Source organism: Scaptodrosophila lebanonensis, unplaced genomic scaffold (assembly GCF_003285725.1).
Source record: "Scaptodrosophila lebanonensis strain 11010-0011.00,11010-0021.00 unplaced genomic scaffold, SlebRS2 tig00000053-arrow-pilon, whole genome shotgun sequence".
Classification (NCBI taxonomy): domain Eukaryota; kingdom Metazoa; phylum Arthropoda; class Insecta; order Diptera; family Drosophilidae; genus Scaptodrosophila; species Scaptodrosophila lebanonensis.
In genome coordinates this window covers 515,777-541,679 of record NW_022060548.1, presented here as the reverse complement: position 1 = coordinate 541,679, position 25,903 = coordinate 515,777, and the positions used below count along the sequence as shown (strand labels likewise).

At 37.8% G+C, this 25,903-nt stretch overlaps 5 protein-coding genes across 9 annotated transcripts in view; 2 read left to right on the top strand and 3 right to left on the bottom strand.

The window, feature by feature from the left end:
- Window positions 1-8,695, bottom strand: part of LOC115623702 (extracellular sulfatase SULF-1 homolog) — a 56,390-nt gene extending 47,695 nt beyond the window's left edge. Inside the window, exon 1 of the mRNA XM_030518181.1 lies at window positions 8,573-8,695. The gene's annotated coding sequence lies outside the window, so the exon portion shown is untranslated. The remainder of the gene's footprint in view (window positions 1-8,572) is intronic.
- Window positions 8,696-10,745: 2,050 nt separating this feature from the next.
- LOC115623402 (serine/arginine-rich splicing factor 1A) lies at window positions 10,746-12,565 on the bottom strand. Of its 2 annotated transcripts, XM_030517712.1 has the most exons (5): window positions 12,318-12,565; window positions 11,888-12,254; window positions 11,736-11,815; window positions 11,587-11,670; window positions 10,746-11,516 (listed from the first exon to the last, which is right to left on the bottom strand). In XM_030517712.1, the coding sequence occupies exons 1-5, from the start codon at window positions 12,479-12,481 to the stop codon at window positions 11,507-11,509; spliced, it is 705 nt and encodes a 234-aa protein (XP_030373572.1). In that variant the 5' UTR covers window positions 12,482-12,565; the 3' UTR covers window positions 10,746-11,506. The 2 variants fall into 2 exon arrangements, with proteins under 2 accessions (XP_030373572.1, XP_030373571.1); XM_030517711.1 differs by having other exon boundaries at window positions 10,746-11,670.
- Window positions 12,566-12,928: 363 nt separating this feature from the next.
- Window positions 12,929-17,803, top strand: LOC115624072 (putative uncharacterized protein DDB_G0271606). Of its 2 annotated transcripts, none has more exons than XM_030518659.1 (6): window positions 12,929-13,403; window positions 13,483-13,940; window positions 14,322-15,045; window positions 15,416-16,800; window positions 16,962-17,133; window positions 17,196-17,803. In XM_030518659.1, the coding sequence occupies exons 1-6, from the start codon at window positions 13,254-13,256 to the stop codon at window positions 17,487-17,489; spliced, it is 3,183 nt and encodes a 1,060-aa protein (XP_030374519.1). In that variant the 5' UTR covers window positions 12,929-13,253; the 3' UTR covers window positions 17,490-17,803. The 2 variants fall into 2 exon arrangements, with proteins under 2 accessions (XP_030374519.1, XP_030374520.1); XM_030518660.1 differs by having other exon boundaries at window positions 17,199-17,802.
- Window positions 17,804-17,887: 84 nt separating this feature from the next.
- On the bottom strand, window positions 17,888-24,456 carry LOC115624074. 3 transcript variants are annotated; one of them, XM_030518661.1, is made up of 3 exons: window positions 24,032-24,456; window positions 19,360-19,811; window positions 17,888-18,192 (listed from the first exon to the last, which is right to left on the bottom strand). In XM_030518661.1, the coding sequence occupies exons 1-2, from the start codon at window positions 24,124-24,126 to the stop codon at window positions 19,367-19,369; spliced, it is 540 nt and encodes a 179-aa protein (XP_030374521.1). In that variant the 5' UTR covers window positions 24,127-24,456; the 3' UTR covers window positions 17,888-18,192; window positions 19,360-19,366. The 3 variants fall into 3 exon arrangements, with proteins under 3 accessions (XP_030374521.1, XP_030374522.1, XP_030374523.1); XM_030518662.1 differs by lacking the exon at window positions 17,888-18,192 and adding an exon at window positions 18,315-19,135; XM_030518663.1 differs by lacking the exon at window positions 17,888-18,192 and having other exon boundaries at window positions 18,315-19,554; window positions 19,648-19,811; window positions 24,032-24,452.
- Window positions 24,457-24,838: 382 nt separating this feature from the next.
- On the top strand, window positions 24,839-25,837 carry LOC115623610 (mesencephalic astrocyte-derived neurotrophic factor homolog). The gene is made up of 4 exons (XM_030518027.1): window positions 24,839-24,996; window positions 25,069-25,193; window positions 25,273-25,414; window positions 25,480-25,837. The coding sequence occupies exons 1-4, from the start codon at window positions 24,909-24,911 to the stop codon at window positions 25,644-25,646; spliced, it is 522 nt and encodes a 173-aa protein (XP_030373887.1). The 5' UTR covers window positions 24,839-24,908; the 3' UTR covers window positions 25,647-25,837.
- The last annotated feature ends 66 nt before the right edge of the window (window positions 25,838-25,903 follow it).

The following is a 25,903-nucleotide window of genomic DNA, read 5'->3' as shown; positions in this document are numbered from 1 at the left end:
TTTGTTGCAAGCGCTTTGCTCTCATTTTGCTTTTTTCACGCTTATTATGTGGATGTGAGTCTGTTTTTTTTAATGTTGTCAGACAGGATTTTCCACTTTAATGCAGTCAGCGTTGAAGTCGACGTCAGCCGAGCTCCGACGCGACGTGGCGACGTTGCTTTTGGCGCGTTTTTTGTTGTTCTTTTTTTGTGTTTTGTATTTTTGCCGCAACTCATCATGCAGCCAAAGCCTCAGCCGCATTAGCCTGCTTACAATTTGCGTTTTGTATGCAACGTGCAACGGCAAGAGCAGCAGCAGCTGCCACAAGGAGCGTGCGGAGCGGAGCGGAGGCAGAGCCAGGCTAGGTTAATGCCGCCTTTATTTATATTTGAAAGCGCATTATGAAAAAGTTGCTCAAAAATATTAGCGCAATTATGTTAAGCCTTTTATATATATGACGGCAACTGGCCCAACTCCTCTCTCCCTCCCCCCTTTTCCCAACCTTCATTCATTAGAGAATATTGTTGCAATTAGGTAGACAGCCCTTTCAGAGGGTTGTTTAATAGAGCGCGCGTTTTACATGCGTTTTTAAACGCGCCCAAGCCTTGCGGCTAGACATGCGTAACTGAAAAGGAATTCCAAACACAAAAGCCGGAATGCGCAGCTACACAATTAGACTAAGCTCATGCTAAGGTCTGCTTCAGTGGCTCAGAGCTGTAAAAAGGATTACTTATAGCTTCGTAGTACAAAAATAACGGAATAGTAATGGTGCAAAATGGCGGTCTCACATCCAGATCAAAACTGCTCAGCTTTGTCGATCATGTACTATGCAATCTAGTTCAGCGTCCTCAATAGAGATTTAAATTGTATTTCAATTGTTCAATATTTAGCTATTATTATCTTATTATTAGCCGACTTAAGCAAAGGAACTTCAGAACATCAGAACTTTCGACTGGGTGAACCGATTTTGATAATTCTTTTTCTATTTGAAAGTTGATGTTTCCCGTATGGTGCCCTTTAAATTTGCAGTTCTGACAATGACATCCATGAAAAAACTGCCTTATTAATTGTTTTATAGATATAGATTCATAGATCTGAATATAAAGGATAATGATGGCAAAACTCCCCTACAAATCGCAAGTGATAATAACAATATTTAAACATACCTCATTGCTGTTACTTCAGAATCATCCTCGAAACATGAAGTCAAATGCCAAAAAAATCATTTACTGAACTTGATCTAAAGTGTTTTTATACCCTGTACCCGTAGGGTAAAAAGGTATATTAGGTTTGTGCAAAGTATGTAACATGCAGAAGGAAGCATCTCCGACCCCATAAAGTATATAGTATATATTCTGAATCAGCATGACGAGAGAAATCGATCTAGACATGTCCGTCCGCTTGTCCGTCTGTCTGGATGAACGCAAGGATCTCAGAAAGTATAAAAGCTAGAATAACCAAAGTTGGTACAGAATTTCGTCAATACCGTCCACATTTCAAATGTTACATTAACCAAACTTTGCACACATAATTCATTTCGTTTCAAATTTCATCTAAATCGGTTAAATAAAATTTCTTAGCGAAACCAAATTCTCCACCTAACACCACATTTGCACATTTGTTACTCAGCATTGGTCTAAGAATGAAGGTTGAGTTGAAATATTTTGTACGAAGAATCTGAGATATGCTCATGCAGTCAAATTATACATATACTATACATACTATATATCTTTCGATGCCATATGCATTCCCCAACATCCGCTAATCTTTCAAAGACAAAATTTTATTTAAATGAAACCTATATTTTTGGACTCTTGAACAGACTCTGTAGTGCAATTTTTTATGCAAACTTTTCTTGTAAATGATTGCACGTTTTAGCTCTAAGGTTAAATTTTATTTAACCCACTCTTCAATTTTTTGCGCACACTAACACATTCACAAATCCTATTGTTATATTAGAAATGCAATTGTAAATTACAAAAATGTACAAATTGATTACAATTTTGAGAGTTTTCTTACATTTTTTATCAAAACATGAGGACTTTTTCTTTCTTTAAAATATGTATTACTTAAGACATGCGCATTGGAATGTTACATTTTAATTTTATACGCAACCGCTCGAAATCGGAACTTAGCTCCAGACAGCTTAAACATATGTGTCTTATCGAGAGCTGCAGCTTCAGTTGGCCATTTAATTAGACTAGACTTGTGTACATATGTACATGTATGTTAATTAAACTGGTTGCTTTATGCCATAAACAATTCAAGAGAATGCACTAGAGGCGCTCATAAAAAGTGTCCAATTCATAAAGTGTTCGCTAAATATGCAAATCAACAAATGAGGAGACAAGAAAGTCGCGTTTGAAACGCGCGCGCGTCTCAATTAAGCGGCGCCTAAGCCGTTCGCTGCTCCCTTCCCCTTCCGCTCCTCCTCCTCCCCATACCCGCTGCCCACTCCAGCCTTAAATCAACATTGTCTCTTTAGCATTTTACGATCGTATTTATGTTCTTTTAAATGTGGTCGGACGTGTGCTAAGCTGGTGTCTGACTGCCTGCTTTGTATTGCTCGCGTTTATGGATGCTGGCCAATAAAAAAACAAAACAAAAACCAAAACCAAAAACTAAAGGCCAAAAATTCAATTTGAAATGTGAAAAAAAACCACTTTGTGGTTGAATTGCGGTTATAGAAATGCAAATGATTTCCGCAGGCAACTGTTTGAGTGACAGAGCTGAGAAATCGGCGTGTGTGTTCCACATTACTGGGCTTTATTTGTGGGTGTGACCGCCGCCCAGTTTGTCAACTAATTAAGTGCTGGTAAAGAGCTTTCGATGATGGCCAGAACCAGTTGCCAGCTCGTAAATTAGCCATCTCTCCGAATGCTGTTATCCATAGATTGATGGAGATGGATGGCTGGACAGCAAAGGCACTGTCCAGCACAAATCACTCGCAGGTATCATTCACTCATTCATTCAATTTCGATGCTGATTACATTAAAAGCACAGCCGCCGGCAAAAGCGGCACAGAAAACCAATTTTGGTCATTTCATTTCAAGCGAGGGCTGCTAATGAAAGCTAATATCTACCATGGTGCAATCTGCAGTTTTTCAATTCAAAAATGTATATAACGAATTACTCTTAAATAGTAAATCATTTTTTATATTTATATACTGTATATTTTTATGACAAATCCAAATATTTTAAGTATTTCCAAATCTTATTGTAAATGCAAGGTAAACAAACATGAAATGAAACTGAACAGCATAAAAAAACTCCTATTATAAAACCGAAAAACTAGTAGAAACCAAAGTAGAAAACTAAAGTACATTCGTTTTAATTCTCAAAAATTATAATAGGGTTTTAAAACAGGCAAAAATTGGAAACAATTTCATTTTCAACAGTTTAACATTTTCTTTCAATCATCAAATACAATTCCAATTTTTGAAAACATTTATGTAGAAGTATTTAATTTAGCACTTATAGAACTTAAACGTACACCTAATATTTTATTAAATTAAGAATTAAAAATTATTGAAAAAAAGGAAACAAATATAAAATATATGTTCTCATAAGTAGTTTGCTCAGAAGTTAGAAATCTGAAACACTAAATGGTTTCAGACAAATAAAGAAGTTAATTAAAATTCACACTAGATATATTATCGGTTTTGTTGCTGCGGCATTGTGTTCAATTGTTCAGATATGTGTATAGTATATACCCTACGTATTATTATGTATGTTCTACTCATTGTTATCAGCATTTTCAGTTTGCGCGCATCGCTTAGACCTCTGACCCCAGTCTGTTTACCAAAATAAACCTTTTCATTTAATTATTATTTTTAGCTCTTCAGCCAGAAACCAAATTTTCAAATTCAATGCTGACTATCACGAATTAACAGATAATTTTAAGATAAGGAAATATTTGATAAGGCAATGAGCAATTCTCGCGTTTTAAAGAGAGTTTATTGTTTCTATATTTACAAGTAATGACCAAAAGTATACATTTGAAGAATATTTTCTGTCCTACAATTGTTACAAATAGTGGTGAAGAAGTGAATGCGTTTCTTTCTTTCTTTTCAAACCAGTTCCCTCTTGGTGCCTGCTTTGGACGATTGGAGTGGTGGTGTCGGGCACCCCAAAAGGCCAGGAGAAATTTTGTAGGCAAAACAATTAGACAAGCAGGCGTACAACTTGTTGCCACTTTTAAGAAACAACAGCAACAACAAAACCCATCGCTAGTCAACGGCCATGTAACGCAATTAGCAGGCACGTCAGAGCCAAAGAGTCTGCTAGATGGCCGGACTGGTGAAAAGTGAAATGGGTGTGTGTATGTGTATGTGTGTGTGTTTGTGGGTATAATTAACTATGAAAAGCGCGTTGGAAAAGCGCAAGGCGGAGCAAAATACAAATTAACATAAATTGCGTGCGAGACGGCGGCTCATTGAGTTTTCAAAAAGGAGTTACAAAGCCAGTCAAGCGGAAGTCAATCAAAATGAACTTTGACACTTCAATGGGGCCAAACACAGAGTTAAGCCAGCTGGAAAAGGGGGTAGCGGTACACAGAGAAAAATTCAAGGAGTGCTTTTTAATAACAAATAAATCAAAATACAGTCGAGTTGGGTTATCTGAACGCACAGCAGAAGCAAAAACCAGAAGGAGAGCGAACACGCTGTTGCAATTTCGGGGCGAAGTACTAGAGCTTTGATTGAAATTTTAATTAATATTTGAAATAATTTATGTAGTAGCTTTGAAAGTGTGAATAGTTTTGACCAAATTCTGTAGCGATGGAAAGGAAAAATCTAAAAAATATTATTAACTCGTACAGTTTTTGGAGCAGGAAAGAGTTTTTACACCAAGTTTCGTCAATGTGGTCCGAAAATATTCAAAAACGTCTAGACGAATTTGCTTCGTAATGCTGATTAAGAATATACTATGTATGTATGTAAAACTTCATGAGGTCGGAAATGCATTCTTCTGTTACCTAATATCCCCTTTTTAACGGGCTATAAAATATGCTATACTCGTGTATGATAAAAGTCAGCAAATGTATATTTATTGTATATATTCAACATTTTTTATTTCCTACCAACTCCATTTATCATCAACAGCGAAAAATGTTTGCTATGAGTTTTTTTTACGCCAATTTATACACTTCTTTATATAGTATATCATCCATTCTTTCAATTTATGGTTAAAATACGCTCTGTCCGTCTGTAAGAGCAATCTTGAAATCATCTTGGAAATTTAAACAACAATTTTGATAACTTTTAGTCTAGCTCTGAGAGAATATGCTGCACTGTCCCCTTTACTCTTAATGCTAAGTTTACTTTCATTTCAAATTATGACTTAACAAGTATTTGGTTTTACAAATGAAAAACGTTGATTACTTTTAGTTCGTGACTTTAAACTTGGAAAGATGTAGAAATAGCCCTTTAAATACTAAGTCCACACGGTAATTAGCCCTACCTTAAAAAACGATGCGATTCATTACGAAATTACGAAAATATTTATTAAAATCAAGCCATATTTTCTGCAAATTACTACTTACTGTATTTTTTATAATTGTTTCATGCCATTTTAATTTCTTACCTGCGCATTATCTCTGGTTATGGCTTTAAATCGCGCAATAAGATTCTTTTTTTTTAAGCCAAGCCCATATTTCCTACATTTATATTATTTAATGATTAGTTGCACGTCTTAATTAAAACAAATACTGCCGACTATTTATTGAAGATTTATAACTTGCTTGTAATTAACGTTTTAATTTAGTTTGAGTGAAGTGACTCAATTTCTTTCTTTCGCAACGCCAATCAGTTATGACTATTCAGGATTCTTGTGATGTTAATTTATGTGACCCCTTGGTATCTTAACCTGGCCTTTTTGAATCTACAAATTGCATAACTAGATGTATTTCTTAAGTACTTAGATGCTTTTGGCACAACGTCCTACAAAGCCATAGGCATTTTTCTACGCTTGCCTCACAAGTGTTGTGAACTCTTGCATAGTAATCGACGATTTCTGTAGATACTTATCAGTTTGGCTGGGGACCTACGTAGCTAGTCCCTGGACATAGTCCAAGACCAGCTGAGAAATGCTGGCACAGAACTAGGGTATATTTTTACTCCAATAAAGCTGTAATGCTGGCGTTCATAGTAATTGGGATTGTGAGAACAAAATTTTCTGGGTTTTGTCTGCAAAAAAAAGGCCTCCTTAAAACATACACGAATTTTTATCGTATTTGATGAAAAATGTACGGTTTTTGACTGTTATCTAAATTTGTGAAAAGACGAATTTCTTTAATTCTAGAAAGCTATTTTAACATGAAAAGCTTTTAAGCTAGAAAAAAATGTTTCCAACTGTGGCATTCGATTAGTTTTAAATAAATGTATTGGTCTATTGAATCGTTCCTAACTACAAGAACAAAATTTTTTGAAGTGTATTTAACAGTTTTGAGCTACCAGCAGTTCCGGCCAACTTTGCTCTCTGTACAGTGTACACACACACATAAATTTGTTCATTACTAGGCCAACGTCAGCGTTTAAAGCCATTCACACGCACCTGTCGCCGTTGCCATGACAAACGGTTAATGTTATAGTCGCGTAAGGCGGGCGACCCACAGCAGCAATCGCAGGGGCGCGATAAGTATCTCATAACTACAAAAGATTAACACGCCGGAAAAGCGCAACACACACAGCCACACACACACACAGGGGCAGAGAGAGAGAGGGACAGACAAGCGGGCCGACAGATAAAGACAGAGATGCGGCAGATAGCAGGGCGGCAAGCGGCAATGAGACAATGCCACACAGAAGCAGCAACGGCGGCAACAAACACAACACAACAACAACGTCGTCGTCGTTTTAGGTAGGCCGCTGCTGGCTTTCTGGTTAGGTAGACGGACAAGCCAACACTATGAGGTGTTGCTTGCCACAAGGATGCGGTGCAGCGCGTCTTGAGTCTCAAGTTACGGCCACAAACCGCACCCTAGGCAGCAAAGTGTCACAGCAGCCCAACAGAATATATATAGTATAAAAAAAAAACTACCACAATAATCAGGAAAATACAAACACTTTATTCGTACGTACGAGTATAACGAAAAATGATATATAAAATGTTAAGTGGCAGCCGACACTGACTGCTTGACTGCTGTGGAGGAGGGTCCGGACGGGCTGGGGCGGCATTGGGGGCAGAGGCGATGCGAGGCGGCATGTGAAATTTTAAACGCTCGTTAGCTGAATGAATTTGCGGCATTCGTTGCTATTCAACTTTAGACAATCAATTATGCGAGTGACAGAAAGCTAAAAGTTATAGAGTTGGTTGGCTCTTGGGTCTGTCTGTACACTCGCGGACATGTGATTAGGATTGATGGACCTAACTGCGAAACACAACACTTACATAACTAAATACAATGTCGCAGAAGTTCCCTGTGATAGGAAAGGTTATGTGGGAATCTAGTGTGTTGGGGCTAAACACAATCAAATCTGTTGTTAATGCCAACTACTTGGCTTAGACAAAAATGTAAAAAATTGTGTCAACTTCAACTGTCAAGATCCACTCAATTTAAGTAGCAATATAATTGCATTAACCTCTGCTAGGCCAAGTGTGCGGAAATACTATTCGATGCCGAAGTGCAATGTGGGCAGCAAATAAAAAAAAATAGTGACATTTTTTTTTTTAATAATGCTTCAAAACAGTTAACATACTTATAAGTAAATTGAAAGGGTGGCAGCTTTTGTAGGGCTATTGGGTTTATCTTTTCATTGTGAAAAATTAATGGTCGTTAATCTGGAAAAAATTGAAGCCCAAGACAACCACCCTACCAGCAAGTACAGCAACATGCGTGCCCACATAAAAGAAACTGGCTAAGGCCAGTGCTATATTTAGACTATAAAAATGATCTGATCCGGATTTCTCTCCCTCCTAGTAGCCGACAGGAGGGCTGTAGTAGCCTGATGGCATCTAATACTCGTATACCTAGTACTATTGTCAACTGTCGCCTAATGAATATAAGATAAAAGGTGTAGGAATAAAACATAAATATATAAATAAACTTTAAATCAGATTTTGTAATTTATATTCATGGGAATCGAGCGTGCAATCAGATTCTCACACTGCAACTTCTAGCTTCACTTCTGGTATAAGAAATGCCGCACGCTCGCCCTGTAAAGTTCGGTTATCACTTGCTCTCATCAAAATTATTTCTTGTATCTTTACTAAAACTAGGTTTCACTTAAAATATTAAACATCACTTAAAATCAAATTTGTAAGCTCCCAAAATGCTGGCGCTAGAGCTTAGCAAACAATTAAATCAACATTTTCTTTAAGCATTTCGAAAATTTTTAGAAAGTTCTGTTTACAATAATTTTGATTTGCTTTGCAATTCATCTTCTTCTTCTTCTGGTAATAAGAAAGCAAATATTTAAATTTCTCAATATTTTCTAAATTAACAGCAAACTTATTTTATAATAAACGATTCTACACTCCTATTTATTAATAAGGCAGTTAAGTTTCTCAGCTCTGCAGTCATTAACTAGAAACGTTTATAAAGTACTTATATAAATTAATTTCCACTGAACTTCAATAAAAACTAAATACGCACCTTGAAATTTAGTAGCTTTTTGTTTTCCAGCTGCAATTATGTATTTATTTTTGTTTTATCACATGAACATTGAAATACATACTATGTAAGCATATATTTATTTTCCAAATAATTAAAATTTTGTGTTGACTTGCACTTTTACCAAATCCAACTTTTTTCTTTCTTGTTGTGATTGTTTTTTTTTTTCTTTTAAATAAAATTGTTGCACGTGCTGACAACCCAATAAAGAATAGCTTAACCTCCTCTCTAAATGACTAACGCTGCATTGGTCATAAATCAATCAATCAATCAGTTGAATTCTCAATAGAATGCTCATGCTGTGCGATAAGTCTTTGGTCTTTAGCTTTTCAGAAAATAGCACAACAGCTGTTTAATGGAAAACAAAAAACTTAAGCAACTTAATTGGAACAAAAATAATTGTGGGTGGTTCTTGTTGTGTTGTGGGGCGGTTCGGGGTCAAGCAACCCAGGCACATGTACACTTTTTGTTTAAAATCATATTATTTATAATTCGTCATTCTTTGTTGTTCAGTTTGGCACTTTTGAGCGCAATCCTACAATTTATTTAGCATGCCACTACAAACGAACAAACAAAAAATTATTCAATTTCAAAGAAATACTATAATTATAATTAATTTTTTGCACGCCTCAGAACAATTTGTTTGGTCTTTCTTGCTATGGTTGTTGTAGTTTTATTTACAATGTTGATTATTGCCGGCACCACGCGTCGTTCAGCTCCGAGGACCCTACTTTATCACAAATGCCTCAAAACACGCGCGCAGCACAACCTCACGCGGCGAATAATCCGAAGAGACTGAGCGTGCTGACACGCTGCGCTCTCTCGCTTGAGCCAAAAATGTTGCGATGCACAGTGGGACAAGAGCGGAATTTTTATATCATTTTATTTTCTCCCAATTGATGTACAATACAATTTGAACATTTTTGGACTGTTCATAAAAAACATAGTTTTTGTGATGGCCATGTTTGGAATATACAGCAGATATCAATATTGTAAGACGCACCATCCAATGAATGTAAAAAACCCTTTTAATTTGACAACTAATGTTTGGCCTTCAATTTCAAATATGAAATGAAATAAAACACATTGTTTTACCGAATATTTATTTTATTTAAAAAATACTCTTCATCAGTTTTTACAACTAAATGGCTTGAGAGTGTGAGCTACTCCGATAAACTTATTTTATTTTATAAATTGGCAGCGCAAAGAACACACTTTTCATAAGTTTTTCGTTTCCCAATTGTTGCATTGGATTGTTCTTTGCGCCTGAAATCGGTATAGTAGTTATTGCTAAATGTTTTGTTGGATAAAAACTTCATGCAAAAATGTGTAGACTATATATGGGGTATATAATTGGCTTACTAGGCAAAAACTCACATAAAAAAGGAGTAAGGACATCTGTTGGGGCATTGTTAGTTATGTATGTACTCTCGTACATACGTAAATATACACACACATGTATGTACAAATTCATAAAGTTCTGCCAAACAATTGCCCCAACACCGATCAAATTAAATTTTATAACATATTTGAACGCAAAATGTGTGCATAATCGAACATACCAAGAAAGAGCGGGGGTGGAAGGAGAGTGAGACCGAGACCCAAAAGCCAGGGTGAGATATTATCCAGCGTTGGGTGCCAGGCAACGTTGGATGCATTTCCATTGATTCATTAGCTGGCGTCCAATTGACCAAAGAAAAAATGGGCGCGCAGCTGATGGGGCAGGGGCCACGAAACAAAATCCAAAGTGCAAAAGATTATAGAATGCGAATACGAATTCCTAGAGTTAATCCAACGTGAAACGAAATGCTGAAGTCAGAGACGAAGCGCTAGAAGCAGTGGCCGCCTCCAAAATCCAAGGCTGCATCCCATGTAGGATCCTTTCCACGTGGGCATCCGTACCTCATCAGCACATTCAGCTTATCACCCACTACACGAGACACATCCGAGAATTGAAAACGGAGGCATTAAGAGGCTTTTTTTTCGGACACGAACAAAAGACGCTACGAAGATCTTTCTGAAGGGGTTCCAACTTGCGAATAGAAAAAAGTTTCAATGAAAGTGATGTCTCCTCCGTATTTAGCCTCGTGAGAAACCGAATCCCACGTTGTCCTAGTATGCGAAGGTCATAGCAAAAATCCTAATATCCAAATCCTTTTATCCTTATCCCGAATACTATATTTTATAAATACATTTTATCCTGCCTCCCTTAAATTATCCAAAATCATCACATAATCCTCATCCACCATCACCATCAAAATAATCCTCCTTTCCTCATCCTCACCATCCTCATCCTCCTCCTTTCCATACATCCTCATACTCCAAATTCCGATTATGCATTAATATTATGCGATTATGAGTGTATGACTCCAAACATAAACGCGGGAAGAGAAGAAAATAAAAAATTTAATATTAATAATTTGTACATCGGATGTTATTTCCTTTTCAATTGTCTGTTCTTGTTTCTTTTTTTGTTATTAAGTTGTAAGTATACATATTTATTCTGTGTTTGGGTAAACTGGATGTTAGATAAATTCTAATAAATTATTTTTCAGTTTGCAGTTAATAGTTTACAGTTCTCAATTTTTTGATGCAAAGTTAATCAAGGAATGTTTAAGGGACAAAAACGTTCCTTGAATCAAGGCGGCCTTGTTGTTGGTATATGTATTGAGTCAATAATTTGGTGTGCTTTAAATTATAATTTATAAGAATCTTTCTGCATCTCTCCCTATGTTCGTAGCAATGTTGGAAAAGCAAGCACTACTGTTGTTGTTGATAATTGAATTTCGATTGTTTGCGTTTCTGTTCTTGAAATTTGCTGTCATTGATTTTTGTTTCGATTTGATTGATACGACTGCGGGGTGATGCGCTGGCGCTTGGCTGCACAAACAGTAATCGTTATTAAGCTTGCTTTTCCTAACGCGACCTGCTCGTAAGAAATATTAAAATTAATGGGTAATGCTTGTAGTGTTTAATAATTAGAGCGTGAGCGAGACCTGGAATAGGTTTGACGTCGCACCGGCGAATAGGTGGGTGTGCCACGGCGACGTGGGCGCGACGAGAACGAGCGAGAGCGCGATCTGTTCAGGGAAAGAATTGGTTAATTTTAATGATTAATAGCAGCTCAAAGTGGTCCAACACTCACCTATCGCGATAATCACGGTTTCCACCACCGCGGTCATTGTCACCGCTATCCTCACGCACGCGTATGTAGGCAACTTCGCCCTGTTTGTAAATTTACATAAAATTTATAATTGATATTCTCCAAAACAGCGCGCCCGACCTTTGATTACTTACCTCATGCGAACGGAAACGTGAGTCGTCCAATTTCTTGATGGCATACTTCATGTCCTCGTGGCGCAAGAACTCTACTACACCGGAGCCATCTTTGTAAGTGTCAGCAAAACAGACATCGCCAGCCTCCCGCATGTGATCTTTCAGATCTTGCCAAGAACCAGATGCGGGCAAACCAGTTACCATAACGCGGTACTGCGAGCGTTTGGCTGGAGGACCGCGGCCACCGCCTCCACGACCACCATCACGACTGCGGTCATTGCGGTTGCCACGGTAGCTACCTGGTCCTCCGCCGCGGGGGAATTCTACGCGCAGCCTATAGCCGTCGTAATCATAACCATCGCGTGCTTTTACTGCGTCATCAGCATCGCTGCCAAATTTAGAAAAGTTAGTTTATTTTACCCGCAATGCCTGCCCTACGGGTCTTACTCACCGCGCGTCTTCGAACTCGACAAATGCAAATGGCGGACCACGCCGATTTTTCAAGTCGACAAATGTAACTTTGCCAAATTTGTGAAAAAGATCCTGGATATCTTTAGTGCGTATATCTGGGGGCAAATTTCCAACATAAATGCGACATTCGTTGCGCGAACCCATATTTTATAATATATTTAGCAAACTTTTACGAATAAGAATAAATTTCTATAGATCTTTTTTACTGTCACGCAATTAATTTTGCTTCTCGCACACAAAGAAACTATACACATAAATGGCTGACACATACAAGTGTGACCGAACTCAATATGGGTAGAATATTTATGTAGTATCAAACGACAGATTGAATTTGTACAGCAGAATTTTCAAAATTAGCATTATTAACATCATGATACATTGTATTACGAATATATGGAACAATTTTTAATATGATTTATATGTTCTTGAACATATTGTATGTAGTTTGTCCACGTATTTGCATTTTATGCAGTATTAAAATACTACAATGGATTATAGTGTTCTTTGCGCGATAACATGAGTTAAGCAATCGCTATCGATGCATTTTCGCACAGCACTGGTCGCGGCGTCTACTAAACAACAAATTTTGCAAAGTTCTATAAAAAGTTAAAATGCATGTGTTTTTAACTGAAAGAGAAAGCATAATGCTTCTTACTGGTCGTCTCATCACGGGCTTATCAATAAAAATGTGCAATAGTTAGCTTATGAGCGCGCAATTCGGCAAAATTATCTAAATAAATACAGCCTTGAGGAAATAAACATTTTGTGTGTGGGTGGTGTTCATTTGTGTGTGGTGTCTGTCTATGTGTTTGCGTGTAGTGTGTGCAATATTTTACTGTTCGAGCGCCAAAACCTCGGTGTATTTTTTATTTTGTATTAAATTATTGAGTATAAGGGCACTAAGCCAACAACAACAATGTCCAACATACGATGCATAAATTTCTATGATTTGTGTCGCATTTGCACGGCCAGTAGCGGGGGAAGCGATCAACACATAAACATATACTCGCCAGACGGCCGCGCCAAGAACTTGAGCTACAAAATTGCAGAATGTTTGGCACTGCATGTAAGCATACCACCCATCGGCCCACTATGGTGGGGATATACCGCAATATAAAACTCACAAATCTTGAAATTTTCGACAGGTCGACGAAAGGGATCGCTTGCCCAAGGTTATATGCGCGCAATGTCTTCAAAATGTGGAACAACTATTCGAGTTCCGCAACGTGTGCAAGAACTCCCAAGCAATGCTCACCAATTGCCTGAATCTGAAGACACAGCAGAGCGACGATAAGGTGTATATAAAGGATGCCATCAGCGAGAGCGGCAAGAGCCTGAGTGTGCTGAGTAATCCTGTTCCGCAGCTGCCAGGCGTTATTTCGACCAATGGCCTAGCCACGCAATCCCAAAACGATCTCTTCAGCAGTATTATGCAGGCGGTGGGAGTACAGGTCCAGCAGCAACAGCAGCAGCAGCAACAACAACAACAACAGACCCTCGCAGCACCACAACAATACACCATTACGATGGACAACAGTATGCAGCAAGCGGCACCGGCGCAGCCTGAAGCACCAACTGCACAGATCAAGAGCGAAAAGCAGAAGTACGTCTTAGAATCATTCAATAACATTGACTAATAATGATCAATTATGTGAAAAATTAATTGTATTTCATTGCTTAGCAATGCAGTTAAATTTCGTTGTACATATATACAAATATATTTAAAAGCTGTTAATAGACTACATAAACATAGGCAATGGTCCGAAATCGCTCGGTTACTCGCTATTTTCAAATTTTCTAGAATATTTCACAAATATCTTTATAAGACAAATTATTTAGAAAAGCTCGTTATTTTAACCAGTGAAAAGTATTATTCGATTTATTTGTATTCCATATACAATTGATTATTATTGATGAGGATTTATCAGTCAATCTCTGAACTCGTGGTAGTTACCAATCACTAAAGCAATGTTTGTAATTACAGCACGCTGGAGGAGTTTATTAGACTGAAAAAGGATATCAAAATAACGCCGCTTGGAAAGAAGGACAACAGCAATTGTGCAACGACGTCTGGTGTCAAACAGCAGCCGATGCAGACCACGCACACACTAACGGCCCCAACTCTGCAGCCTCTACAGCAGCAGCAGCAACAACAACAACCACCACAACCACTGCGCACCATTTCGGCTATGCCACAGTTACAAATTCAGCCACAGCAGTTGAACGATTTGGCATTCTGGCAGCAATTCCAGCAATTGCAACAATTCACCCAATTGCAGTTTGCGCCTAACAACAATAACGCCGCAACCATTGCGGTCCAGCAAACAAGTCAGGAGGATGCAACGAGCCCGAGTGAGAGCAAGAAGCCGAAATTGAATTTCGTGCTATCATCGCCAGCGCCCCAATTCGCTGCCACTTTGCCTCAGTTCGGGGGACAGCCACAAATACAATTGCAGCTCATGCCGAGCGGTGCTGCATCACAACAACAACAACAACAGCAACAATTCAATGCCGCTGCCTTGCTGTCGAGTCTGACGGCGACGCAGGCGAACGCTGGAAACACAGGCACGACAGCCTCCAATATGTTGTCACCAAACAAATGCTTTCTGCCCATCACTATACGTGATGAGAACTCAGATCAGCAGATTGTCGCGCATATAGACACCAAAAACTTGGTCCTGCCCACGACATATCAGGTGCAAATGAAGGTAGGTACATCGAGAAATGCTCAGGCATCATCCCGTTGGGTGACTTGAAGTACGATCGGGCTTATACTAAATATCATGTATACCGATGGCATGAAAAGTATATAATTATTATCTAGAGAATTTTTTAATACATAAGGTGTTCTATTTTATTATAAGAGTAATTTATTAGAATTTTAACTAGTATCTGATTATTTAAATTAGATAATTGTGTATCCAAACCTAATTTATTGAAAATGTTGTTAATTTCACAGAAGAAATAAGGCATAATCATTGTCTTTCTGGGTGGAGAAACGTTTACTCCTTTTTGTAAAGAAGTTTAATTTGTCGTATTCATACATCACTTATCTTTTATTTTTGATCTCCATTGCAGCTACAGCCGCAATTGGCAACGGCGGATGGTCAGCCCATCATGCAGCTGACGCCGACATCAATACCCGCGACCTTGCAACTGACGCCTCAAACGTTGGGAAATGCCGCATTCCAAGGCGCTACGGCAGGCTCCACGTTGCAAACCCAATTCCTTGCACCACAACAGACACAACAATCACCCCAACAGCAGCAGCTTCAACAGCAACAGCAACAACCACAACCACAATTGTCGCTGTCAACGGCACAGGTAACGTCGCATCAAATTTTACGCTCACCGAGCTCTCAAGTGGTCATCAGAAATGTAGCGCCAGAATCAAGTCCAACCAGAACAAGCAGTAACGATAATGCGACCTTTAAAACGCCATCGCCCCCACAGCGACAACAGACACAACAACCACATCCGCAGCAACAACCGCAGAGTCGACAAAAAGCAGCAGCTTCCACCACTGGTGCAACCAACAATGTCCTGAATATAACGCCCACAACAGAGTTCACAAAGCGTTTGCTGGCACAGGCCAAACAGCAGCCTTTACCTCAAGCCAAGCAGCAGCAACCACAACAGCCACAGACGACACCAACAACAAGTGCGACTATTCAACGATTATCCTCGAGTACAACCATTACAAAGGTGGCTAAGCAACCAACAGGGTTGGAACGGAAAATACCGCTTCTCAATAAACAAAACATTACGATCAGTCGTATAACCACCCAAACAGCAGCGAGTGGCGCTGCTAAGCAAGTGGCCAGAGTGCCGACAACAGCCAACAACCAGCAGCAACCACAACAGCCACAGCAACAGCGACAACAACAACAATCGCCATCAACACAGCAACAACCCAAGCCAATAGTCAATCAACCAAAGAGCCACCCACCAAGTGGTGGTGCCAACGCCAACAACAATATCAACAAAAAGTTGGTGTGCAAACCTCCCGTCGACAACATTTCCAACAACAACAATAATAACAATACCAACAACAGCAATAAGTCTACGACGCTACAACATTGTTCACCATTTCCAATTCGAAAAGTGGGGAATGTCTCACATGAGGCTCCACAGACTGCTCAACAAAGTCCAGTTGCTGCAATTTCGGGTGCCGAAGCAGCAACGTCAACAGGCACGGGAACAACACCAACAACGCCGAACAGCACATTTCCCTGTCCCACCTGCGGTCGCGAATTCAAAAAGAAGGAACACCTCACACAACATGTGAAGTTACACGAAGGACTGCGGCCCTTCAAATGTTCGGAGGAGAACTGCAGCAAGGCATTTAGTCGTAAGGAGCATTTGTCCCGTCACCTGATCTCACACTCCGGCCAGAAAATGTTTACATGCGAGGTGTGCAAGAAACCCTTTTCGCGCAAGGATAATCTCAATAAGCATAAGCGGTAGGTGTCCTAATCTTTAAAATCCATATCAAAGAGTGTTATCTGATAAAGATAAGAATAATTTTCCTAAAAAATTATTTGCAGTTTTGATCACATTTTATTAATATTCATCCCCCAATCCGATTCATTTATTAACTAATCTGATTAATTTCCCATTGCAGGATACACACAGCGCAACCCAACGAAACGCTGTACAGTTGTTTACTTTGCAATAAAAATTTCGCCACCAAGTCGCACTACGAGAAGCATCGAGAAATGCACGAGAAATCGCAGTTGGAGCTAACGGCTGGACCGGCAGCGCCGGCAACTGCAACTGGGAACAACACGGCCAAGGTAATGCGACCTGCTTAATACTTTACTCTCAATTTGTTAATAATCCTAATTTTTTAATTTAGCAGCAACTCAATCAGTATGAAATAAAGCAGCCCCAAATGCAAATGCTGCAGACTGTCGCATCGGCGTCGCAGCAACCTCAGCAGCAGCAGCAGCAACAGCAGCAGATAATGCACGTGCAGCTGCAGCCAACGGTGGTCACCACACAGGATCTCGCGGGCAATACGATAACGATAACGCAAGCAGCCGATACAAACTTGCAGGCATCGCTGGGCAATTTTGTGCAGCTCGGCTTTCCACAATTTCAAAATGGCAGCACCACGACAAACCAAATTGTTTGCAAAATTGAAAAGTAACTAACTGTAAAGTACGAATAAGAATTTTGTATTGTCTAGTCCGATGATTTACGTATACTTCTATCCCCAGTCGTAGTAGAGATCCTTGTCCAGTGCTATTTCCCATTTTTATTATGTTCTATTTAATAGCTGGCACTGAGAAGCTGCCTTTGCGTTGTGCAAATTGTATATATTGCATTGTATATATTTGTTTTAATGTTTGTATTACCTTGTATCTCTCTAATATTGTTTAAGTGCCATAAAGTTAATTGACAAACGCAGTTTTGTATATATTTAATATTTGCTTTAATTGTAATTTAAAAATAAAAAATAGATTCAGATGTTAATTTAAAATATCTATAAAAATTCTATGGGAAATTATCTTCATACTTATTATGATGAGCCAAGAATATAGATATAATGAACATATGTTAACGTATACTCGGATAATGTATTGCAATAAAGTGATGACTGAAACGATCGACCACAACTCTGCCGCAATAGGGGCGATAATACTGCATCCGTGACCTTTAGCAACTTCTACAAGTAATATAGAATTTCCATGTGTTAAAATTAAATACAAAATAGTAAAGTGTTTGTAATTTGTTTAATGTTTTTACGAAATTAATTGCTTATTTCTAATGTTCGATTCTTGGAAAGTAATGTTTTTGAATGCATTATCGCTGGTAAAATTGCTTTCGGATTTATATTCACATTTTCTGAGCTGCAAAGATGTATGAGATTGATTATTTTAAAATATTTTCAATTTCCATGAATTGCTTGCCAAAACATATGAAGCGGAAACAAACAATATTGTATTCCACAATTTTCATGGAAAATTTGCAATTAATTAAAATACATAATTGTTTCAACATTTTTTTGTTTTGTGTCATGATGCGATTTAGACGTTTCTCATGAATTTTGTAACATAAAATATAAAATCAACTCATGCTTTTGGAAAAGAACTATGTCATTGGATTACAAAAAATACTTGTGTCGAAAACAGAGCTGTGCATATTTGTGTTTATATATAAATTGAATACTTCAAGACATTTCTAATTTTATAGAAACAATTCACGATATACAGCTCTTGTTGAATTGCATACACAATTCAATATACATAAATAATACTACCACTGGTGTTTATATTTGGACTTACACGAGAGGTCTTTAGGTGCGTTGTTTCTATTTTTAGGCTCCCTATTTTAAATGCTTTCGTTTGCATACTGGGTTTTCATAAAGGTTGATTAATAATACCATGTGATCGAAATCGTTTAATGATTTTTTACTGTACACAAAAAATGTGCAGAAATAGCTTTTTAAGAATTTTCCAAATATCTCAAAAGGCAGTCACAAATGTAAGGAAAACAAATAAATTGACATTAATTGATAATGGGAATATAAGTATGGCATTAGAAAGAAAGAAGAGATTCTTCTCTATACCACTTCCTAAGTCAAACCGCACGATATAGATCGCTCACTCACTGAAAACTCCTCGCGTAAGTCCAGTCCACGTTAAGAAAGGGCGTTTGGTTACTTAGAACTAGTCTTTGGTTTTTTTTTTGTTTAGGAGCTGGAAGCGTCGTCGGCAGAAGCGGCAGCAGCGGCGGAAGTGACGGTTAAAAATAGTGTAGCATACAGCGCAGGCGCAACTTGAAGAGCTGCAACTAAATTTTTGGTAACGTGGTAAGTTGGTGCTGGAAATTCAATTGGAACTACGTGCATTGCTAACTACAAGTACTTACAATTAAATGAAATCATTAAACCGAACCAAACCAACCAAGCAAGTAACAAAACAGCAAGCGCTATTCTCAAAAAGCAATAATAATATATATGTACGAGTATATAGAATGAGAAACGATTGGAGAGAGAAAAGGGGGAAGAGGCTAACCTCGACTTTATTCATAGAGCAATGTTAGCTCAGTGACCTTGTCCACATTGCCCCACACTTGCAACGCCTGAATATGTTGGAGCGGAACCTGAACATCGTAGGATGAGAGTATGTTAACACCATCATCCTGTATGTTATAGGCATGTATTTGATTCGTCTCATAATTCAGTGAAAACTCTAACGCAAAAGCTGTTGCTGTGGAAGAAAAGGGCGGAGCATCATCAGCATTGAAGCTCTGTGTTTGATTTTTATGTTTTTTATGGTTTATGCTCGCAAGCTCAGACCGACCATCAAAAGCCGACAGCTCCTTCTCCTGATAGTCCTGCCACTCGCCATTCTCTTTATAATCTTCGATCAGAACTTGAGGATACGTGCTGACGATCTCCTTGAAATGGTACGCTATATTCTGTTGTGCAATGCATGTCCTGTCGTTCACAAAGTTCACCGAAAATCTGCAAGTAGAGTGGAAAAGAAGAAAGAATGAATTATTGATAAACAGCTTGACGACTAATTTTAGTTCTACACATGTTCATGACGTCAACAAATGTATTTGTTTGCCGGCAGCAGGTGTTAATCAATGGCCCTCTTTTTTTGCATGACCCGCGTTCAAAGTGCTTAGTCATTGTCCAACCACAACAACAATAAAAACATTAGCCGTCTTGGCACATGGTGGTCAGGCAAGCTTGCATGAAAACGTGCGCGCCAGCCCATTGATCGGCTTAGCTTAACCACCTTTCGGCGGTTCTAACCGGTTCTTCGTCATTTTTCGTCTATATGGTCTATTCAGCAGGAACTCAAAGGGTGATTCATAGTTCAAGTATTTCAAGCAGTTTGTATGCGACGCGTGCCTTTTGCGTAATTTCCTCTGTGCAATGGCAATAAAAGCTGTATTCTACCATTTCGCTATCAACTTTTGAGTGGGTGCTAAGTGTATAGAAATTTAGAAATTCCCCTGAACTTGTAAATCACTTTGTATACCTTAAAAAGATTCACATTTCTTTGAACATACGGAAACGTTTTGCAAATTATAAGAGTTTCTAAACAAAATTAATACTAAAATTTGTTCTTTTGTATACATCTGCCATGAACTTTTATTGAATGATCAAGATTAATAAGATTTATTACACATATGTACATGCATAAGTGTATTGCCATTAAGCCGTTTCTTGGTAGTGGCGAGAATTCGCAGAAACCCGCTTTAAAATGTTCCTTTACATAAGTATTAATATCTGGACATTTCCACAGAAATGTCAACCGCAGCCAACAAATTCAAAGTCTGTAAAAGTATGATGTTTTGACATATTTGTATAGAGAATCTATCAAATTTAACTAATGTAATCAAATTTTACATTTATTCTTGACATATTTCGAAAAATTCAAAGGTAGCTACAAACACCGTTTTTTATTACAAATAAAAAATTTGGCCGGAAAATAACCAGCGCTTCGCTCTTGGTACATTTTTAAAGTATGTCGCGTGCGACATAAACTGAAAAACTAACACTTCCGCAAAATCCACCTTAGCACCAATAATAGAGCTAGTCAAGAGCTATAACTTTCTCCTTTTGGGAAAACAAAATTATTTTTTGGCATGTTTTTTTTTTTCACTTTGAATGCGTACGAATGTCGCGTTCGACATTAGAGAAATGCCCAACTGTTGAAAGTAAATTAAATATCCTTAAACTGAATAATGATCGAAAACTTTGAGAATAATTATAACTGCCGCAAATTCACCACAAAAAAAAAACAATATTAAAAGCGTTTTTTGTTTGATTTTTCGCTTGCAACTTAAGAACTTTTAGTACAAATAGGGAAATTATTACATTTTATATAAAAGATCTAGACGTACTCGAAATCGAATTTAGAATAAATAAATAAACAAAAAGTGTTATTACTCCATGGTTATGGGTACACAGGGTACCCTGTGGTTGTGCTATTTTATCTTTCAGTAGAAATCATTTTTTCCTTATCATATCGTTTTTATGAAGGCATGATCGGCCACGGCATAGATATCTACAAATTTAAATGAAATAGTTGTAGGAGGAGAGGGACGAGTAGTGATTGAAACAAATAAATGAAGGATGGATAGACCAAATGGATTGAATTCTTCTTGTCGTGCTGATCTTATACTATGTACCTTTCTTTGCGATTCTTTATGGGAAGTTAGGCAGCATAAATATTATATACTTACACTGTTCAGTTAAAAATTTGAACAGAAATCCATTTATAACAGAAACCAAATATTTCCCCGCTTTATCGATCCATCAATTCTTTCGAAAATACTCATCCGAAAATTATTTAATTATACCCTGTACCCAAAGGGTATACTAGTTTTGTGCGAATGTATGTAACAGGCAGAAGGAGGCGTGGCAGACCCCACAAAGTATATATATTCTTGATCAGGGTGACAAGCCGAGTCGATATAGCCATGTCCGTCTGTCCGTCTGTATGAGCGCAAGGATCTCAGAAGGTACAAGAGCTAGAATTACCAAACTTGGTATCCAGGTTCCCCCAAGACCTAGGCAGGTCAAGTTTGTTTTTTTATTCCGATATACTCTCCACTCCCCCGCTATTAGTGATTTACGTAACTCCCGTAGTTCTTGGAATTTCGAATTCAAATTTGGTAATTACATCCAGCTAGGGATTATGTGTCCGTATTTCCGTATTTCATCATGATAGGTCAATTCTGAAGAAAGTTATATCCATAAATAAAATCGTTGCTCATGCTCTGCTTGCAGCGCTGCCCGCATCTGTTGTTGTTGTTGCTGCTTTGGTTCAACTTTGTGCTGCATATAGTACATACACGCATATAAATACACATAGACACGTGATGTAAATGTAAAACTGTACATAAACATGTCTTCTATGTATGTATTAAATACATTTTCTTAATTAATTTAATAAATTAATTTAATTTTTTTTAAATAATTTAATTTTTTTTAATATATATTTTTTTTAATTTTTACTTTTTTGTGGAGAGTACAGGCTATTTTACTGTCGGGCTTGCTCGACTGTAGCGTTCTATCTTGTTTTCTTTTTGGTGGGAGGTACAGGGTATTTAAGAGCTTGCTCGACTTTAGCATTCTTTTCTTGTTTTAAGCTTCTTACGCAGTACCTGTCTTCGTGCTATCGCAACTTTCCCGATCCATTAGAGACAATAAGAATAAAAATAACCTAAAAACAAGCAAATTACCATTGCAATTCAAGCGAAAGACAAAAAATAACTTGCAAAATTAAATATTAGTACTTCCCCCAAGTTATTTGTATTTATTAAAAGTGGCACAAAAATATACAGCGGGTTCCGATAATGCTAAACGTCAAGATATACAGTCTAGATAAGATAAAGGTCAGGAGGATTTTTTGAATTTCCGTCAAAGATTGTGTTCCAAAACAAGGCGCCAAAATAAGTTGGAGGGAAAAGACATACTTAAGTATATATATTCACATTATAGGTCTGATCTGGCCGCTTTCTCTTTCTGAGAGAGACAGTAGTTTACTAGATATAGCCTGTTGGGCGATCATAATTATATCTATGCATGTATATATAGTTGTCTCAATACAAGGTCTGTAAAAACTAAAAATACTTAATGGAAAAGGTATTTATAGATAGATTGCAAGGCTATTTTAAAATGGCTGTAATACCTGATATTGTTTGGGAAATTGAACATCTAAAACAAAGCGCATACGAATTACTTGTGCTCGTATATAGTGTCTTATCTTATCGTAAATTATATCAACTTAAGCGTTTGGTAATGCCCATTAAGGTGAGTCGATAGGAATTCGTCACAGAGACAACTAAATAAATATGTACATGTCTTATCCAGACTCGCAAAGAACTCGAAAGAAATGTGAACAATAAATTCTGCTTTGTCTTTTTCTTGTTTTTACCACTCAGAAGCCGGATCTCAAAAGTTTTAATGTTGTAATAACTACGACATATACATTTGTATATAATTGTTGAGTAGATTTATGCGATCGAGCAAAAGAAAGAGAACAAAATGGAATTGTAATTTATTGACATCATTTGGGCAAAAGCGTGAGATGCGCCAACAATGAATGGTCAATCAACGGAGGTTAAGGCGTTGATTGCCATCATGGGTTTTAAATGTATTTATATAGCATTCTTTTGCTTTGGTATCTTTGTCTTTGCCTTTGGTTTGCTTTCATCATCATCAACGAACGGCCTGCTGCTTTAATTTCGCGTTGATGATGTCATTGATTAGATGCTACAGAAATGCAGATATATATACAAATTTTGCGGATTGTTTTTTAATGAGCCGTGTCTGGTTTTTGAGAGTTGAAACATTTGCAAACATATTAATTGTTCAATTGGTACACAGTTATTATTAGACTTGATACACAAATGTATCTTCTGCGTTTGTTTTTTTTTTCTGCCGTCAAAAATCTATAAAACAGATTTTAGTGTGGCGATTATTGTGGTCATCTCAGTCCCCTCTGATATTTTCAGCACATGTGTAGGCCATAAATCTTTTGAGCATTTTTCATTCGATTTAGATCGTATGCAAACATTTGAGGAATTTAACGACGGCGCTAAAAACATGAAACGCCTGCACGCGATGTGTTTAGCACTTCTAAGAAGTCAGTGCTGAATTTTGTAAAGTTTTTATTTCATGGAATCGATTTTCCTCCTTATATATAGTACTATATAACTTACTGTTCAGCATTTGGGTCCAAAGTACCGTGTAATCGAATTTTAGACACCTGTCTGTTCTGTTGTGGAAGCACTGCAAAAAATTGCACATCGGGCATTTTTGTGTGATTTGTATGTAAGTTCCGGATATATTTGTTATTCGTAGAGGTGGGCGTATGTCTACAATTAGCAGTTTTAAATACACAAACATGCAAACACTTGAGATTCGCTGTTTGTTTTGGTTTTCAATTGTTGCTAACGGCTACGAATCCTGATTCTAGATACTCAGTACTTTACACGTTACCAGCTGAAGCAATACTGTTTGAGTGTAAACAAAAGCGGCAGCATTTTATCAACGCCCGTAAGATTTCATTCGATTTTTTTGCCGGCAATCACCAAAACACGACCCGCACATAATCTTAAATGTTGATAAAAATTTAACAAAATTTCTGCGTTGCCGCCGTTGGTGTCTCCGCTTCAGCGTGTGAGTCAGCACTGAGGTGCACAATAAGGAACAGTTGCCAATTTATAAACAAGCAATGCGCAGACTCGCGCTAGCTGATCGACTCACACCCAACACGCACTTGATTATACTAACAAACGCACAATATTTTTCGCTTAATATTTAAAAACATTACCTTTCTTATCTAGATTAGCTTAGTTTTAAAAGTATGGCATTGAGGCGCCTTTAAACCAGCTAATTCACCACACTTCTTATGGTTGGCCGTTGTTCAACACTGTTCGCCCAGCTGGCATTGAAAATATCGAGCTATCGCCCTATCGATTGTTTGGCATTCTGCTGACGTTTGTAGAAGTACATCTACAACAACCGAGTAGCCGACCAGTTAACAATATTTGAAGAGATAGATATTAAATAAAAATTAGTTTAAACAGCAGCAACATGGAGGCCACATATTTGGTGCTGATTCTATGTTTTATAGCCGCTCTCGGACAGACAGCGCTGGCGCTCAAAGAGGAAGACTGCGAAGGTATGTAAATATGTTCAATGGCCACGTAAGCCTTGGATTCGGGCCTATTTCTAGAAACTTGTGAAATTTCAGTTTGTATCAAGACTGTTAGACGTTTTGCGGACACGCTCGACGATGCAACCAAAAAGGACTACAAACTAATTGAGACGGAGTTTAAGAAGTTTTGCAAAATACAAAAGAATAAGGAGCACAGATTTGTAAGTGTCGCGGCTTCAAGGGCAATTAGCCGGCAAACAGGTTGTTATACACACCACATACGCCTCTAATTTTTTTCAGTGTTACTACCTCGGTGGCTTGGAGGAGTCAGCGACAGGCATACTGAATGAACTTTCAAAACCATTGAGTTGGTCGATGCCGGCAGACAAGGTTTGCGAGAAATTGAAGAAGAAAGATGCGCAGATTTGTGACTTGCGTTATGGTATTTAGCAAATAATACATATTCGAATGAATATGGTATAGCTGATGTGATTTTCTTCATTGCAGAGAAACCAATTGACTTGAAGAATGTGGATTTGAAGAAATTAAAAGTTCGTGACTTGAAAAAGATTTTAAACGATTGGGATGAAGGTTGTGATGGCTGTCTGGAGAAGACCGACTTCATACGACGTATTGAGGAGCTCAAGCCTAAATATTCTCATGGAGAACTGTAAATACGCCCACTGTCACACCCAAACTATCTCCACACACACCCACACGCATACTATTTTTTAGTTAATTTACAACTTGTATGCATTTAATTGCAACACATAGTTTTGATAGACTTTGAGGAAATAATAATAATAATATTTTTTGAAATAAAAACAAACAAACGAAAAACACACCGTAACAAAATGACCTCAAACACTTTGGAAATTTTGCTCTAGTTTAATTTATTTATGTTAATCAATTAACATTATACAAACGTACA